At 53.6% G+C, this 18,066-nt stretch overlaps 1 protein-coding gene across 2 annotated transcripts in view; it reads right to left on the reverse strand.

The window, feature by feature from the left end:
- LIMK1 (LIM domain kinase 1) overlaps positions 1-18,066 on the reverse strand; it is a 36,829-nt gene that overhangs the window by 9,842 nt on the left and 8,921 nt on the right. Inside the window, exons 1-9 of one of the 2 annotated variants that reach the window (XM_010387481.2) lie at positions 17,336-17,551; positions 13,908-14,046; positions 13,486-13,595; positions 11,447-11,653; positions 4,952-5,057; positions 4,689-4,855; positions 3,737-3,920; positions 2,988-3,074; positions 1,943-2,074 (exon numbers count right to left, since the gene is read on the reverse strand). In XM_010387481.2, the coding sequence (XP_010385783.1) occupies positions 1,943-2,074; positions 2,988-3,074; positions 3,737-3,920; positions 4,689-4,855; positions 4,952-5,057; positions 11,447-11,653; positions 13,486-13,595; positions 13,908-14,046; positions 17,336-17,385 (1,182 nt within the window). In that variant the 5' untranslated portion in view covers positions 17,386-17,551. Of the gene's footprint in view, positions 1-1,942; positions 2,075-2,987; positions 3,075-3,736; positions 3,921-4,688; positions 4,856-4,951; positions 5,058-11,446; positions 11,654-13,485; positions 13,596-13,907; positions 14,047-17,335; positions 17,552-18,066 lie in introns of those variants that run through there. The other variant, XM_030933258.1, reaches the window with a different exon arrangement.

The raw sequence follows: 18,066 nt of genomic DNA on the forward strand, positions 1-18,066 counted from the left end.
GTGATAGGCGCCTGTAATCCCAGCTACTCGGGAGGCTGAGGCAGAAGAATCACTTGAACCAGGGAGCTGGCGGTTGCAGTGAGCTGAGATCGTGCCATTGCGCTCCAGGCTGGACAACAAGAAAAAAACTGCATCTCAGAAAAAAAAAAAAAAAAAAGAAAACCAAGAAAACAAAAAACTCATCTTTCTAGGTTTTTAAAAAATTGGAACCTACTTTCACAGATAGGTAAGAAGTAGAAGGGCCCGGCAAGGTCACCTGCAAAGTGGCAGCACTGAGCCACACCAGGAGAATGGGGCAGCACTGAGCCACGCCAGGAGAACGGGGCAGCACTGAGCCACGCCAGGAGAATGGGGCAGCACTGAGCCACGCCAGAACAGGGCTTTGGACTCAAATCATTTGGGGGAGATGCCTCATTCCCAAACCCCACCCCCTTGGAGATCTTTATTTTTTATCGAGACAGGGTCTCACTCTATCAACCAGGCTGGAGTGCAGCCTCGACCTTCTGGGCTCAGGTGATCCTTCTGCCTCAGCCTCCCGTGTTGCTGGAATCGCAGGCATGCGCCACCACATTTGGCTAATTTTTTGATTTTTTTGTAGAGATGGGATCTCATTATGCTGTCCAGGCTGGTCTTGACCTCCTGGCCTCTAGGGATCCTCCTGCCTCAGCCTTCCAAAGTTTGGGAACTCAGGTGTCAGCCACTGCACTTGGCCTAGCCCAGAGTTTCCAAATTGCACTTGACAACGGAACTTGCTGTGAAGTTACACCTAGCCGGAGCCCAAAGGGTCCACAATTTGGATACAAAGTAATCCAGCCTGAGGAAGATCCCATGGTCTCAGGGTGGTACAGAAATGGGGCTGGAGGCCAGGGCTGGATCCCCAGGACATAGTCCAGGACAGGGCTCTGCGAGGCTTCCTCCGAGCACTTTTTTTTTTTTTGAGATGGAGTCCCACTCTTGTCACCCAGGCTGGAGTGCAATGGTGCAATCTCGGCTCACTGCAACCTCCGCCTCCCAGGTTCAAGCGATCCTCCTGCCTCAGCCTCCCAAGTAGCTGGGGTTACAGGTGCCCGCCATCATACCTGGCTAATTATTGTATTTTTAGTAGAGACGAGGTTTCACCATGTTGGCCAGGCTGGTCTCGAACTCCTGACCTCAGGTGTTCTGCTGGCCTTGGCCTCCCAAAGTACTGGGACTACAGGCATGAGCTGCTGCGCCAGGCCTGAGCACTTTATTTCTTTTTTTTTTTTTTTTTTTTTTGAGGCGGAGTCTCCTCTGTCGCCCAGGCTGGAGTGCAGTGGCCGGATCTCGGCTCATTGCAAGCTCCGCCTCCCGAGTTTACGCCATTCTCCTTCCTCAGCCTCCCGTGTACCTGGGACTACAGGCGCCCGCCACCTCGCCTGGCTAGTTTTTTTGTATTTTTTTTAGTAGAGACGGGGTTTCACCGTGTTCGCCAGGATGGTCTCGATCTCCTGACCTCGTGATCCACCCGTCTCGGCCTCCCAAAGTGCTGGGATTACAGGCTTGAGCCACCGCGCCCAGCCGAGCACTTTATTTCTAAAGATGGATTTGTAATTTTATTCAAACCCTTAAGGAAAGCTCTGAATTTTATTTTAGTTTTTGAGATAGGGTCTTGCTCTGTGGTCCAGGCTGGAGTGCAGTGGTGAGATCACAGCTCACTGCAGCCTTGAATTCCTGGCCTCAAGTGATCCTCTTGCCTTGGCCTCCCAAAGTGCTGGAATAACAGGTGTGCACCATTATACCTGGCCTTTCCCAGCTTTCAATGGAGTTGGTCATTCCCCTATTTGATTAGGAATCAGGGTTCAGAGGGCCTTTGAGACTCCCGTGACTGCCCCCTACTGAAGAGAAGAGACTGAGGCCCACAGAGGGAGCTGCCTTGCCCGGGGCCACACAGCGGGGGTGGCTGGCTCTGCCCAGGACTCACCATGCTCTTGATGATGCCCCGGAGGGTGCCGCCCTTGATGTACTCAGTGATGAAGTTGAGCCTCTTGTCCTTGTAGAGCACCCCAATGAACTTGAGCACGTTGGGGTGTTCCAGGCATCGCATGACCTTCACCTGGCGGGGCACAAACAGGCTGGGCCTGGGCGCTGTGTGGTCCGAGCTGTGCCTGGGTTTGCTTCTCCTTTCTCCATCCCACCAGGTGTTATAGACGGTCTCCCCAGCTCCCCTCTCCTGTCTCTGCCACACTCACCGGCTGCTGTGCCCTCTGCTTGAGCTGCCCCCATCCCCAGCGATGCTCTTTTTCCCAGTCCCCTGCCTGCAGTTACTTTTTTTTTTTGAGAAGGAGTCTCACTCTGTCACCCAGGCTGGACTGCGGTGGCATGATCTTGGCTCACTGCAACCTCAGCCTCCTGAATTCAAGAAATTCTCCTGCCTCAGCCTCCCGAGTAGCTGGGACGACAGGCACCCACCACCATGCCTGGCTAATTTTTGTATTTTTAGTAAAGACAGGGGTTTCACCATGTTGGCCAGGGTGGTTTCGAACTCTCGACCTCAAGTGATCTGCCCGGCTCAGCCTCCCAAAGTACCGGGATTACAGGCGTGAGCCACGGTGTGCGACCAATGCAGTTACTTTTTTTTTTTTTTTTGGAGACAGGGCCTTGTCTCATTCCCCAGGCTGGAGTGCAGTGGTGTGATCATGGCTCATTGCAGCCTCCAACTCCTGGGCTCAAGCAATCCTCCCACCTCAGCCTCCCGAGTAGCTGGGATGACAGGTGCACATCGCCAAGCTCAGTAAATTTAAAATTTTTTTGTAGGGACGGGGTCTTGCTATGTTGCCCAGGTTGGTCTCAAAGTATCCTCTCTCCTTAACCTCCTGAAGTGTTGAGATTACAGGTGTGAGCCCCTGCGCCTGGCCTGCTCTCTCTTCTTTCCATGGGTCTCTGAGCCCTTTCCTGACCTGTGTTGAGGGGCAGGGGTGAGCACTTGGAAGGTCCTCTGGAGGGAAGAGGGCCTTCTGATCACTGACCTCCTTAAGGAACGTCCTCTGGGTCTCCTCGTCGAACCGAATCAGCTCCTTCATCACCATCACCTCACCGGTCTCACGGTGTGTCACCTGCGTGTGGGACACAGAGGTGTAAAGACAGAGTCTCTGCTGTAAGCCCGCCTTCTTGGAAGCCCCATCTCCACCCCAGGACCGCCAGGGAGACGTGTAGATGGCTTCACACTCTAGGCTGCGCATGGGATGTTCCCAAACATCCAAGTGGAAGGGATGTATTCATTTTCTTTTTTGAGATGGGGTCTTGCTCTATTGCCCAGGCTGGAATGCAGTGGCATGATCATAGCTCACTGCAGCCTCGAACTCCTGGTTCACAATCCTCCCGCCTAAGCCACCCAAGTAGCTTGGACGACAGGCGTGCACCACTATACCCAATTAATTTTTAAATTTTTTGTAGAGATGAGGTCAAGGCTGGTATTGAATTCCTAGTTCAAGCAATCCTACAGCCTTAGCCACTCACAGTGCTGGGATTACAGGGATAAACCACTGCGCCCGGCTAGGGGCCACCTTTCAACGACCTCCTGCACGTAAGGTCTTAGTCTACCTGTGGGAGGTCCCCTGCTCCTAATTAGCTCCAGGAGGCCAAGGTGGAGGACAGGGCACTGGCCAGGGAGTCTAGAAGCCAGATCCCCCTTCCACTGCATATCCATAGACTGGGGAGGAAGGAGAATGGAGGGGTCCCACCCAGACTGTCCCCCGAGACCCGGCATGCTCTGTACCTTGATGGCCTGGCCAAAGCAGCCCTTGCCCAGCACCTCCCCGTGGATGAGGTCCGACGGCCGGAAGATGCGGTGTGGCCGGCAGACTACGCGGAGGGACTCAGAGCGACCCAGGTCCTTGCGCTGGGAGGCCGGGGAGCCCAGTGAGCCGGCACCTGGAGACCTGTCGATGCTGCAGCTTCTCCTGGGGGGCACACATGGTGCCCAGTGCCACTAGGGGACAGGTGGCACCTGGCCAAGGCCCTGCCCCTTCCTCCTCCTGCCTGCATGCCCCTGTCCATGCCAGTCTATGCAATCACCCCCTGCTTTGGGAGGGCCTGCCTGGGACAGTCCAAAGGCTGCCCATCCCAGTGTCTCAGCCTATCCTGGCTCTAGTGGCAGCCCCCAGCTCCCCCCAACCCCTCAGATCCCACGCTGTCATCCTTTTTGTTTTTGAGACAGAGTCTCGCTCTGTCACCGAGGCTGGAGTGTAATGGTGTGACCTTGGCTCACTGCAACCTCCGCCTCCTGGGTTCAGGTGATTCATCTGCCTCAGCGTCCCAAGTAGCTGGGACTATAGGCACCCGCCACCAAGCCTGGCCAATTTTTGTATTTTCAGTAAAGATGGGGTTTCACCATGTTGGCCAGGCTGGTCTTGAACTCCTGACCTCAGGTGATCCGCCTGCCTCGGCCTCCCAAAGTGCTGGGATTACAGGCATCAGCCACCACGCCCAGCCCCGCCCCCGGTTTTTTAGAAAATGTGTTTCCTCTCTTTTTTTTTTGAGACTGGGTCTTGTTTTGTCACCCAGGCTGGAGAGCAGTGGTGTGATGACAGCTCACTGCAGCCTCCACCTCCCTGGCTCAAGCCTGGGCTGCATTTGTGCAGGGCTGGCTCCCTGACCTAGGTCCCACAGCCCCTGAGTCCCAGCAGGAGTGAAAGCACCCAGCTGAACCGAGGAGCAGACTGACTTACAAGACAGGTTTCTGCCGGGCAGAGCCGCCCGCCTCCCCGCTGGGAGTGTGAACCGGAGAGCTCAGGGGGCTGGTCTCAGGCCCCAGCCCGTGGCCCAGTGTATCATGAGGGTCGTGCTCGAGGGTGAGCTGGAGCAGACGGCTGGTTTCCTGAATCAGCAGGTCAATCTGGGGACAGCGGGCATGTGAACGGGGGTGGGGTGGGGAGGGGGCTAGGCATGAAGGCACTGCCTCCCATCCCGCCCCCCAGACTCAGGACCGTACCTCATCCAGGGGCACATTTCGGATGGGTGTGCCATTGATTTCCAAGATCCGGTCTCCGATGTGGATGGAATTCTTCACATCTGGGCTCATGCAGCCTGGATCCACTCTGTGGGTAGGGCAGGGGTCAGGCCAGTGCCCGCCTGTCCCTCACCCCAACAGGAAACCAAGGCGAAGGGGACCAGATCCGGGGTGAGCAGGCGGAGGATTCTACCTCATGTGACTGGGAAGTAGTAGATGGCCAGAACACCGAGTTCTGGTTTCAGAGGAGGAATTCTGTAATCAATTTACTGATGTCTGCCACAGGTGTGAGCTGGAGAAAGGTGGCGCGCTTGTAGGCACCGGCCACCCACACGAGATGCTCAGCTGCTCCCATTCAATGGACCATTGTCTCCACCCTGGGGGAACAGATCTATCCTTCCAACTCCCAGGTATGCTTGGTCTCGATATTTGGGTTTTTTTTTTTTTTTTTTTTGGGACACAGTCTCACTCTGTTGACCAGGCTGGAGTGCAGTGGCACAATCACGGCTCACTGCAGCCTCCACTTCCCGAGTTCAAGCGATTCTCGCACCTCAGCCTCCTGAGTAGCTGGGATTACAGGTGCACACCACCACACCCGGCTAATTTTTTGTATTTTTGGTAGAGACGGGGTTTCACCATATTTCCCAGGCTGGTCTTGAACTCCTGAGCTCAGGCAATCTACCCGCCTTGGCCTCCCAAACTGCTAGAACTGGCCGGGCACGGTGGCTCACGCCTGTAATCCCAACACTTTGGGAGGCCGAGACGGGCGGATCACTTGAAGTCAGGAGTTTGAGACCAGCCTGGCCAACTTGGTGAAACCCCATCTCTACCGAAAACACAAAAATTAGCCGAGCGTGGCAGTGGGCGCCTGTAGTCCCAGCTACTTGGGAGGCTGAGGCAGGAGAATCGCTTGAACCTGGGAGGCGGAGGTTGCAGTAAGTTGAGATTCTGCCACTGCACTCCAGCCTGGGTGACAGAGCGAGACTCAGTCTCAAAACAAAAGCTAAAACAAAGTGCTAGGATTACAGACATGAGTCACTGCGCCTGGCCTGTCTGGTATGCTTGGGGCAGGTGAGTGCCTTGGGTCCCAAAAAGGTCTTGGATTAGTGGCTTCCTATCTGACTCCCAAACTCGCCCTGCAAGAGGAGGCCAAGCTCTATTGCTCCTGCATTGGCAGAAGGGATCTGGCAGCTTGCTCTGAGCCACAACTGCAGGGCGAAGACGGGAAAGAGACCCTCAATCAGTTGCCCATAAGCTAACTCACAAAAAGATCAATTTGCCAAATGTACTTGTTTCTTTGAACTCTTCGGTGTTAGGGACCTGGTTTCCCTTCCCTTTCCCTTTCTCTTTCCCTTCCCTTTCCTTTTTTTTTTTTTGAGACAGAGTTTCGCTCTTGTTGCTCAGGCTGGAGTGCAATGGCGCGATCTCGGCTCACTGCAACCTCCGCCTCCCAGGTTCAAGTGATTCTCCTGCCTCAGCCTCCCGAGTAGCTGGGACTATAGGCATGCACCACCACAACCGGCTAATTTTGTATTTTTAGTAGAGATGGGGTTTCTCCATGTTGGTCAGGCTGGTCTCGAACTCCCGACCTCAGGTGATCTGCCTGCCTCGGCTTCCCAAAGTGTTGGGATTACAGGCGTGAGCCACCGTGCCCAGCCTGGGACCTGGTTTTCATTCTGCCTCATACAAGCTCTTCAGGGAATGGTCGCTTTGTCTCCGCCCTAGGTCCTGGAGATGGAAAAGGGGATGGGAGTAAGGCAGAGAGGAGACTGAGAACTTTAAGAAAAACGGCCAGGCGTGGTGGCTCAAGCCTGGAATCCCAGCACGGAGGCCAAGGTGGGAGGATTGCTTAAGACTAGGGGTTTGAGACCAGCCTGGGCAGCATAGCAAGACCCCATATCTATGAAATTTTTTAAAGAAAATTAGCTGGGCATGGTGGCACACTCCTGTAATCCCAGCTATTTGGGAGGTTGAGGCCAGGAGCTCGAGACAAGCCTGAGCAAAATAGTGAGACCTAACCATTACAAAAAATAAAAAATTAGCCAGGCATGGTGGTGCTGCCTGTAGTCCTAGCTACTTGAGAGGCTGAGGTGGGAGGATCGCTTGAGCCCATGAAGTCGAGGCTGCAGTGAGCTATGATCGTGTCACTGCACTCCAGCCTGGGCAACAGAGCGAGACCCTATCTCAAACAAACAAGCAAGCAAACAGAGAGACTATTCTCATATTGGGGAGAAGCTCTTCCTTACAGTCATAAACGCAGAAGGAAGAACAGAGTTAGAAATTCAGCATTTGGTAGCCACCCTAGTAATAATTGCTACAGGCAAGAATCATCAATAGATGCTAAAATCATTTGGGGAAGGGTTTTTGGGAACAGGATATTTACAGACTCAAATCTCACAAATGGTTTATTGATGACCAAGGGAAAAAAATCCTTACAGTAGAGAAAAAACAAGTAATCAAAGCGAACATCCTCAGCAAAGGGCACGCTGACATCATATGTCTTCTGGCAAGATCCACTCAGAAGGACAGAGGATCACTTATTCAGTGTCAGGCCAAACCCGCAGAGCCTGTCTCCCTAAGAGGAAACATTAGTCAAACCCAGATACGAGGGCAGGCGCGGTGGCTCACGCCTGTAATCCCAGCACTTTGGGAGGCTGAGGCGGAAGGATCACTTGAGCCCAGGAGTCTGAGACCAGCCTGGGCAACACAGTGAGACCCTGTCTCTCTTTCTAAAAAAAAAAAAAGGAAAAACATTTTACTTTAATGACTGGCCTGTATACTTCAAAAATGTCAAGGTCATTAAGGGCAATGAAAGGCTGAGGAAATGGCCGGGCGCAGTGGCTCATGCCTGTAGTAAACCCAGCACTTTGGGAGGCTGAGGTGGGTGGATCATTTGAGGTCAGGAGTTCAAGACCAGCCTGGGCAACATGGTGAAACCCCATCTCTATTAAAAATACAAAAATTAGGCATGCATAACGGTGCACGCCTGTAATCTCAGCTACTTAGGAGGCTGAGGCAGGAGAATCACTTAAGCCTGGAAGGCGGAGGTTGTGATGAGCTGAGATTGCGCCATTGTGCTCCAGCCTGGGCAACAAGAGCGAAACTCCATCTCAAGAAAAAAAAAAACAAAGATACTGATGAGACATGACGATTAAATGCAATGTTGATCATGGACTGGATTGTGGATCGGGGAGACTGCTATAAAGGACAGTTTAGTAGTTCAGTATAGAGACAACTGGCAAAATTTGAATATGGTCTGTGTATTAGATAATGGTATCAATGTTAAATTTCCAAAATGTGGTCACTGTACTATAAGATACAATTGGTAATTATATAAGAGAATGCCTAGTCAGGTGTGGTGGCCTGTGCCTATAGTCCCAACTACTGGGGAGGCAGAGGTGGGAGGATCACTTGAGCCCGGGAGGTTGAGGCTGCAGTGAGCTGTGATTGCATCACTGCACTCCAGCCTGGTTGACAGTGATACCCTGTCTCCAAAAATAAAAAATAAAAAAGAAGGCCCTTCTTTTGAGAATCTCTAGCATATTTGTGGGGGAGTCAATCATCTCTGCAACTTACTCCCAAACGATCAATAAATAACAACATATACATATATGTACAAATATAAACAAGTCACTAAACATCTATATGTATCTGTATCCATATACGTATATATAGAGAGACACACATATAATTCCCAAATATGGTAGTTACGAATTGGTGAACCTTGGTGAAGGGTGTGTATGTATTCAACGGACTTATTATTTTAGCAGATTTTCTATAAATCTACAAAATGTGAAGATGAAAAGTTGAAAAAAACCAAAGAAAATATTTTTATTGATACAGGCTTTGCATGCATATAGCCTTAAAAATAAGCCAGGCATGGTGGCTCACGCCTGTAATCCCAGCACTTTGGGAGGCCAATGTGGGAGGATCGCTTGAGTCCAGGAGTTCGAGACCAGCCTGGGCGACACAGCCAGGCTCAGTCTCTACAAAAATTTAAAAAATTAGCTGGGTGTGGTGGTGTGTGCCTATAGTCCCAGCTACTCAGGAGGCCAAGATGAGTGGATTGCTTGAGCACAGGAGTTTGAGGCTGCAGTGAGCTATGATTTTGCCACTGCATTCCAGCCTGTATGACAGAGCAAGACCGTGTCTCAAAAAAAATTATATATATATGTGTGTGTCTGTGTGTGTGTGTGTGTATATATATATATATAAAACATACATATATAAATTACTTATAATCTCACATCCTCTCCCTTGGTTTGCTAAAGCAGCAGGTGGCCTGGATAAATTAGACCTTCCTTAAAATGCTGCTATACACAAAATGAAAAGCAGGCAACTAAAACCAGTTTAAAACAAACAAGTAAATCTTTGGCAAGTTGGACTCTTTCCGGGAAGGGTGTGGCTCTTTGCAGAAATTACTGGGATGTTCCAGATGTTGGCTGGGCAGAATGCTTACCCAGTGAGACAGACAGGGAGGAGATGTCATTAACTCTCTTTTTTATTTTTATTTTAGAGACAGGGTCTCGCTCTGTCCAGCCCAAGCTGAAATGCACTGGCATCACCATAGCTCGCTGCAGCCTCCACCTCCTGGGCTCAGGCAATCCTCTCACCTCAGCCCTCTGAAGTGGCTGAGATAACAGGGATTAGCCGCTGCACCCAGCTGACTGTCTTCATTTCTAAAATTCTGCCTGGATTTCAGGGACCAGCTGCAGCCTCTGACTCTGTGGGGACCTCCCTTGGCCCTCTGGAAAGAGCCGTTGGTCTGGGAGTTTCCTCGTCTCTTTCAGCAGCTGTCTGCTCACTCGTGTATGTAAAGCAGCTGCTGGCTTGGCTGATGTCAAGGCAGGGATGGAGACACACAGTCAAGCCCAGTATCATTTTCTGTCCCCAGGGCCACCTTCGCATCTCACCAATGCCTATGCAGTCCTAGGCACCTGACAGGTGTACAAGAAACATTCACTGCATCAAATGAAAGCTAGCACTTGGGCCGGGCATGGTGACTCACAACTGTAATCCCAGCACTTTGGGAGGCTGAGGAGGGAGGATCACTTGAGCCCAGTAGTTTGAAACTAGTCTGGCCAATATGGTGAAACCCTATCTTTACTAAAAATACAAAAATTAGCCAGGCATGGTTTGCCTGTAGTCCCAGCTACTTGGGAGGCTGAGATGCAAGAATTGCTTGAACCTGGGAGGTGGAGGTTGCAGTGAGATGATATCATACCACTGCACCCCAGCCTGGGTGACAGAGTGAGACTCTGTCTCAAAAAAAAAAAAAAGAAAGCGAGCAATGGCCCAAAAGTGGAAACACTGCATGCTACTTCTCAAGGTGTCAATAAAGGCTCCACAGAAATCTTAGAAGGCTCCAAGGTATCCACCTCCCTCATTGTTCAAACAGACTCCCAAAGCCCAGAGAGAAAGGAGCTGCTCAAAGTCACACAGTAATCTCATCTTTATTGGCCCTGCCCCATTTTTTTGAGACAGGGTTTTGCTCCATTGCCCAGGCTGGAGTGCAGTGGCACAGTTATAGCTCACTGTAGCCCCGACTTCCTGGGCTCAAGAGATCCTCCCGCCTCAGCCTCCCAAGTAGCTGTGACTACAACGTTGCAAAGGCTGGTTTCGAACTCCTGGCCTCAAGTGATCCTCCCATCTCAGCCTCTCAGAGTGCTTCGATTATAGGTGTGAGCAACCATGCCCAGCCTCTGTGTGTTCAGTGATTTCAACATGCCTGGTCAATTTTTAATTTTTTTTTTTTTTTTTGTAGAGACGGAGGTCTCGCTATGTTGCCCAAGCTGGTCTCAAACTTCTGGCCTCAAGTGATCCTCCCACTTTGGCCTCCCAAAGTGCTGGGATGACAGGCGTGAGTTACTGCACCCGGCCTCTTTACTCATTCCTGACTTGGTTCCTCCTCTTTCTTGTTGGATCAGACATGGACTAAAGAAAATGTCTTTTTATTTTTTGGGTGTTTTTTTTTTATTTTTTATTTTTTGATATGGAGTTTCACTCTTGCTGCCCAGCCTGGAGTGCAATGGCAGTCTGGGCTCACTGCAACCTCCACCTCCCGGGTTCGAGTGATTCTCCTGCCTCAGCCTCCCAAGTAGCTGGGACTACAGGCACCCACCAACACGCCCGGCTATGTTTGTATTTTTAGTAGAGACGGGGTTTCACCACGTTGCCTAGGCTAGTCTCGACTCCTGACCTCAGGTGATCCACCCACCTCAGCCTCCCGAAGTGCTGGGATTACAGGTGTGAGCCACCGTGCCCGGCTGAAATGTCTTTTTATTGTATCTGGCATTTGTAATGGTATTCAGAGGAATGACTGGGCCAGAAATCTGATAAACCAGGTTGTCAGAGCTGGGCCCCAACTGCACCCAAACACTCGCCCATTCATTGTCAGGGCCCCCAGTGCCAGACTCTGCCACCCACATCAACGGCCACAGCCACACCGACGGCAGCCTTGCCAGGCCGGCCACTCACCCCTGGACGCGGACGGTGTGTGCGTGTTCGGTGCCGCAGCCTGGCGGGCCGTGCGGGGGGTCGATGGAGACTGAAAGTCCACGCTTGCCATGAGATGAGGCTGGGATGGACACTAGGGTGACGGTGTGGGGCAGGTGGGAGCCGGGGGAGTCGGGCAGGATTTGCTCGATGACGGGGGTCACCACAGTCTGGTAGTAGCAGTGCCCACTGCAAGAGCCACCAGGGGTGGGAAGGAAAGAGTGTCAAGAGCATCATCAGTTTCAGCATCCCTGCAGCCCCCAGCCCCAGGCTCCTCCCCCACCCACTTCCTTTTTTTTTTTTTTTTTTAGAGATGGAGTCTCGTTCTGTTGATTACAACACTGCACCCCAGCCTGGGCGACAAAGCGAGACTCCATCTCAAAAGAAAAGGAAAGCTAGCTATTGCCCAAAAGTGCAGTGGTGCGATCTTGGCTCACTGTAACCTCTGCCTCCTGGGTTCAAGCGATTCTCCTGCCTCAGCCTCCTGAGTAGCTGGGATTACAGGCACACACCACCATGACTGGCTAATTTTGTATTTTTAGTAGAGACAGTTTCACCAGGTTGGCCAGGCTGGTCTCAAACTCCCGAGCTCAGGTGATCTGCCCACCTCGGCCTCCCAAAGTGCTGGGATTACAGGCGTAAGTCATTGCACCTGGCCAGCTTTTTCTTTCACTTCTCCTATGGAACTGGGAGCAGGAACTGTGCGTGCCCAGCCAGCCCTCATCCCTCTGAGTCATTCGGGTCTGTCTACCCACTGTGATCCTGTAAGGCGGCCAAGACAAGGCCTGAGGATAAATCCAGTTCAGAAGGAAGTCATTAAAAGCCCATCTGGGATCAAGCCACGTTGTCCTCTAATCCAGCTTGATCAGTGTTGTATAAGAAAGAATCTGTCTGGGTTTTGTCCTGATTCCTGGGAGGGAGACTCTAAGTCCTTGGAATGGGGTATCTTTGTTATTCATGAGCCCCTCAGACTATTCCTGAATTGATACTAATGAGATGACTCAGCCCCGCAAAGAGACATCATGTGATTTGAAGAGAGTTGCAGCTTTCAACCAGCCTGACCTCCAAGAACGGAGGCTGGAGACTAAGTTTGATCATACGGCCAATGACTCAATCAGTCATGACGATGTAATGAAATCCCAATAAAAACTCTGGCTGCTGAAGCTCAGGGAAGCTTCCTGGTTGGCGATCACATTGATGTGCTAGGGGAGGGAGGGGAGATGCTTCTTCATTTGGCCGGACCTGAGCTGTGCCCTTTATAATGAAACTGGAATCCTAAATGGAGGCTTTCCTGAGTTCTGTGAGTCTGTTAGCAAATGATCAAACTTGGCAGGGTCTTGGGAGTCCCTGAATTTGCAGCCAGTCGGTCAGAAGTGTGAATGGGTTGGGGACCCCTTGTGGCTGGTGTCTAAAGAGGGAGCAGTTGTGCTGGGGATGATGCCTTAACTTGTAGTATCTGCCCCAACTCTGGTGGTTCGTGCCAGCACCATGCTGCAGTCATGGCCAGTAAGAAAGCTGATGTCTGAGGCTTTTTTTTTTTGAGACAGAGTCTTGCTCTGTTGCCCAGGCTGAAGAGCAGTGGTGCAGTCTCGGCTCACTGCAACCTCCGCCTCCCAAGTTCAAGCGAGTCTCCTGCCTCAGCCTCTTGAGTAGCTGGGATTATAGGCCCATGCCACCACACCAGGTTAATTTTTGAATTTTTAATAGAGATGGGGTTCCATCATGTTGGCCAGGCTGGTCTTGAACTCCTGGCCTCAAGGGATCCACCTGCCTTGGATTCCTGAAGTGCTGGGATTACAGGCGTGAGCCACCATGCCTGGCCGTCTGAGGCTTTTTCACACTGACTTCTGTGTGTTACTTTTCCCTTGTTTCCACGTCTGGACAAGAAAGGAGATATGAACGTTTGCCCTGCAAAACCAACGTGGAAGGGGCAGGAGGCCCGGGTGTGGGACAGTCAGTGTCCTTGCAGACCTGTGACACAGGTGGGCCCCTTAGGCTCGGGGAGGGGCCAAGGCACTCACCAGTATAGCTTGGAATGCTCCACCAGTGTGTACGTGTCCCCGTCGCCAATAAAGGTCCCACACGTGAGGCAGATGAAACACTCAGGGTGGTACTTCAGCTCCCCAGCCACCTGGTGCGGGGGTGAGGAGGGAACAGCCCCACTCAGCGGCCCCAGCAGCCCCCACAGATCCTCCCCTAGGCCTCTTCTCCGAAGGGCGTCACCAAAAAAAAAAACAACTGCGGGGACCTGGCTGGCCAGCTGCTGAGCTCCTGGACAGAGCTGGCTCCATAGATGGGGGCGCTGAGGGATACAGACAGACAGTCAGGCTCAGAAAGCGCGGGACACTAGCAAGGAGAGACAGTGATGGGAGAGAGACCTGGAGCATGGGGTCTGCTTGGACACCCCCACCCCAGGTGAGTGTGCAAGGCAGGGGGTGCTCACCATAACCAGTCCCTTGGTGATTTGCTCCGAGCACCCATGGCAGGACTCGCCATAGCGGGCCCAATAGTCCTTCTTGCAGAAGAGCTGTCCATCCTTCTCATAGTACTGGTGCGACAGGGAGGCACTGCAGTCACAACACCTGTGGGAGAGGGGCCGGGCTGAGACGTCCACTCCCACCCTCCTCTGTTGTACCCGGGACCCTGCCTTGGCTATAGGCACCTTTGTAAAAATTAGAAAAAGTTTTTTTGTTTGTTTTTTGAGACGGAGTCTTGCTCTGTCGCCAGGCCTGAGTGCAGTGGCACGATCTCGGCTCACTGCAACCTCTGCCTTCCGGGTTCAAGTGATCCTCCTGCCTCAGCCTCCTAAGTAGCTGGGACTACAGGCAGGTACCATCACACCCAGCTAATTTTTTGTCTTTTTAGTAGAGACAGGGTTTCACCATGTTGGCCAGGATGGTCTCGATCTATTGACCTCGTGATCTGCCTGCCTTGGCCTCCCAAAGTGGTGGCTCACACCTGTAATCCCAGCACTTCGGGAGGCTGAGGTGGGCAGATCACTTGGGGTCAGGAGTCTGAGACCAGCCTGGCCAAGATGGCGAAACCCTGTCTCCACTAAAAATACAAAAAATTAGCCAGGCGTGGTGGTGGGCACCTGTAATCCCAGCTACTTGGGCGGCTGAGGCAGAAGAATCAACCAGGGAGGCAGAGGTTGCAGTGAGTCGAAATTGTGCCACTGAACTCCAGCCGGAATAACAGAGTGACACTCTGTCTCAAGAGAAAAAAAAAAAAAAATTAGAATGGAGGAGAATCCCCAGGTCTACAGGGCCATCAAAGTCAGGGTTCCCCTGTTTCCTCACTAGAGGCTACCAGGGAGGCCTGGTTGGTGGGGCCTTGAAGGGCAGATGGGAAGGAATGACAGGCTGTTGGTGCCACAACACAGGCCAGGGGTTAGACCTACATTCCCAGCTTTTTCCCAGCCAAGCATCCTGGTGGGGTGGTGACCAGCAGCCCTGTCCAGCCAGGATGAACAAATATAGAAATGTGGGTCTGGGCTGGGCATGGTGGCTCATGCCTGTAAATCTCAGCACTTCAGGAGGCTGAGGTCAGAGGATCACTTGAGGCCAGAGGTTTGAGGCCAGCCTGGGCAACACAGTAAGACCCCATCTCTTAAAAAAAATTATTAAAAAATTAGCCAGGATACAGTGGTGTGGGCCTGTATTCCCAGCTACTAGGGAGGCTGGGGAGGGAGGACCGCTTGAGCCCAGGAGTTCAAGGCTGCAGTGTGCTATGATTGCACCACTGCACTCCAGCCTGGGTGACACAGCAAGACCCTCTCTCTAAAAAATAAAATAAACAAAATGTGGGTGCCCCAGTGAACCGCAGGCACACAGGTGCCCCACTGGGTCCTGGTGTGGGTGCGCATGTCTGGGTCAGGGTACAGATCCACACAGAGAAGAGGCTAGGGGGTCCGTCCAGCCCTGCCGCTGTTTGGGTGCTATGGGTTGGTCACACAGAGATAGAAGAACCCAGGCTCTATAGGGCCACAATCTAGGAGAGAAGCAGGTAGGAAAGACTGGGACCTGGATGAGATGAGGGAACCTTAAGGGCTGTTTCCTATCCAGGAAACCCTCCACCACCTGGGGCCTGCATGAGTATCACTCACGGGCTGTCTGCCATTGCTAATTCCCTATAACTAGGGAACTGGGGTTGAGGAGGGGAGTTCATCAGTAAGCTGGCAGGATACTGTCCCTTTAAGAGGATCCAGCCAGTTCCCCTTTGTCTGGGAGCTTGGGGGAGGGGCTGGGAGTAAAGGGGGAGCAGAAAATGCCAGGGTTTGGAAGCATGTGGGTGGGGGCGCATCCAGGAAAGGGGGCCTGGTGCATTCCTCCATGGGGGTGGGGAATGCGGAGGCTGGGCCACTGGAGGTGGTGGCGGTGGCAGGGGCGGTGGGAGACATGATGTCAGGGTCACTGCCCCCGCTCGGTGCACACCAGGGGGCGGGCAGTTCACCAGATGACTGTGGGGGTGGGGCGGAGGAGGGAAGGCAGTGACAGGGGTGGTCCCCAGGGCACCTCCCATGCCGGGGCTCTAACCTAATATGAAAGAAGTGCGACAGCCACGAGGCCAGGCCGACTTTGGGTCCTGCCCTCGTGGAAGCCCCCACACCCGGTGCAGACCAATGACTCGCTTCCTGCCCTTACACAGATCACACATGACCTCGGTCACAGGGGTGCCACATCACAGGAGTGCCCCTGACTCCCGCCTGCAGGAAGCAGGGCCCCTGCATGCCTCTGCAGTGGGCGGTGGGTGGGTGGGGGATTAGGAACTGCCATAACCAAGTGTCCCCATCCTGGGGAGCCTGGAAACTGCTACTGGTCCATTCACTCGCTCATGCAGAAACTCACAAACCTTCATCACTGCTGCTCACTTTCAGCAGCCGTGAAAGACCCGGCGGTGACTCACCCGAGGGTTTGAGTACACTTGGCTTCTCTGCGGTCACCACTTCCTTGAAGCCTGTTCTACCAGACACTAGGTCTGCCCACCAGTGTCTGCCACTGACCCTGCCAGCTCCCCACAGCCCCAGGCCAGGCATCCACAACACTTGTCCCAGGAAAGAGTATAAGCGATTCCTGCGGGCGAGGCCCCCGCTGTGCACCCAGCATCCTCAGAACTGTCCCGAGACCCTGTCTCTGCCTCCACTGCAGACAGGGTGCCCAGGCCTGGCCCGGGTTGACTTGGTGGCTCAGTGGCTGGGGCTCGGGGCCTCAGTGAACCTTTGCGGATGGAGAGCATGCAGGAGTTCCTGTCCCTGCCCTTGCCCCGGCCCTCACCCCTCAGGCCTGCATTCTGGCAGGAGCTACAGGTGTTTGGGCCTGGCTCTCTTGGGTGCCCACACAGAGGGCCTGACTGTCCCTAAGAAGGATGTCAAGGGAGGCACACCAGCTACTGAGGCTGTGTAGAGCTGCCCTGGGGCCAGCCAGAGAGGAACTCCCTGGGGGGAGAGCCATGCCCTGGTCCCACTCCAGGGTACCCCTCCCTGAGAGCAGGGTCGGACAAAGCCAGGCTGGGGCAGGAGAAGGGGGAGGCACCCGGAGGGCATGAAAGGGGTGCTCCGCGGCCCAGGTGGCTGGCTGCGCTGGGAGACAGTGGTGGCTTCCCTAGTGACAGGAGTGGAATCATCGCTCTACCCAGGGCCACATCCCTGGCCACCAGGTGTGAAGAAACAGTAGGTGGAGGACCGGCCTCATGGGGAGACTGTCCTGGAAGCTTTGGCAGTGGCCTGCTCCCCCGAGAGCAGCCTAGGGCAGCCAAGGAGTTTCAGTTCTGCCTCAGAGCTTGGACCTAGGTGGGTCAACTTCCAGCCCCAGGCCTTACACCAGGGGCCCTGCCTGGGGCCAGGGACAGGTAGGGAGGGGGATTCCCACTTACTTAGCCCTCTGGAGGAAGCGGCGTCTTCTTGGGGCTGAAGCCAACAGCATCCTCTGTGGCTACGCTGGGGGCTCTGGAGGTCTAAGGGAGGGCAGGGGTGGCCAGACCAGCCGCTTCCCCATCCTCCCACAGGGGCTCAGGATTGGAGGCTGCAGAGGGTGGGGCCAGTGTGGCTGCAGCACACAGGAGGAGGATGCAGCGGCGTGGGTGCCAGGGGACTTGGTCTGGGCCTGCAACAGGAAGTGGCTGAAGCACCCTGTGCCTGGGCTTTGGTGTCGGTGGGGAGCGAGGAATCTAGGCTTGGACCCCAGGCAGGGAGCCTGTGGCCCATCCCTGAACACACGCTGTAGGCTCCTCAGCCTCGGCCCTGACAACGGCACTGAAGGCCTCAGGTTTCTCTGGGGACAGGGACAAGCTTAAAAGCAGCTGCCGGCCGGGCGCGGTGGCTCAAGCCTGTAATCCCAGCACTTTGGGAGGCTGAGACGGGCGGATCACGAGGTCAGGAGATCGAGACCATCCTGGCTAACACAGTGAAACCCCGTCTCTACTAAAAAATACAAAAACTAGCCGGGCGAGGTGGCGGGCGCCTGTAGTCCCAGCTACTCAGGAGGCTGAGGCAGGAGAATGGCCTAAACCTGGGAGGCGGAGCTTGCAGTGAGCTGAGATCCGGCCACTACACTCCAGTCCGGGCGACAGAGCGAGACTCCACCTCAAAAAAAAAAAAAAAAAAA

This window comes from Rhinopithecus roxellana, chromosome 6 (genome assembly GCF_007565055.1).
Source record: "Rhinopithecus roxellana isolate Shanxi Qingling chromosome 6, ASM756505v1, whole genome shotgun sequence".
Lineage (NCBI taxonomy): Eukaryota > Metazoa > Chordata > Mammalia > Primates > Cercopithecidae > Rhinopithecus > Rhinopithecus roxellana.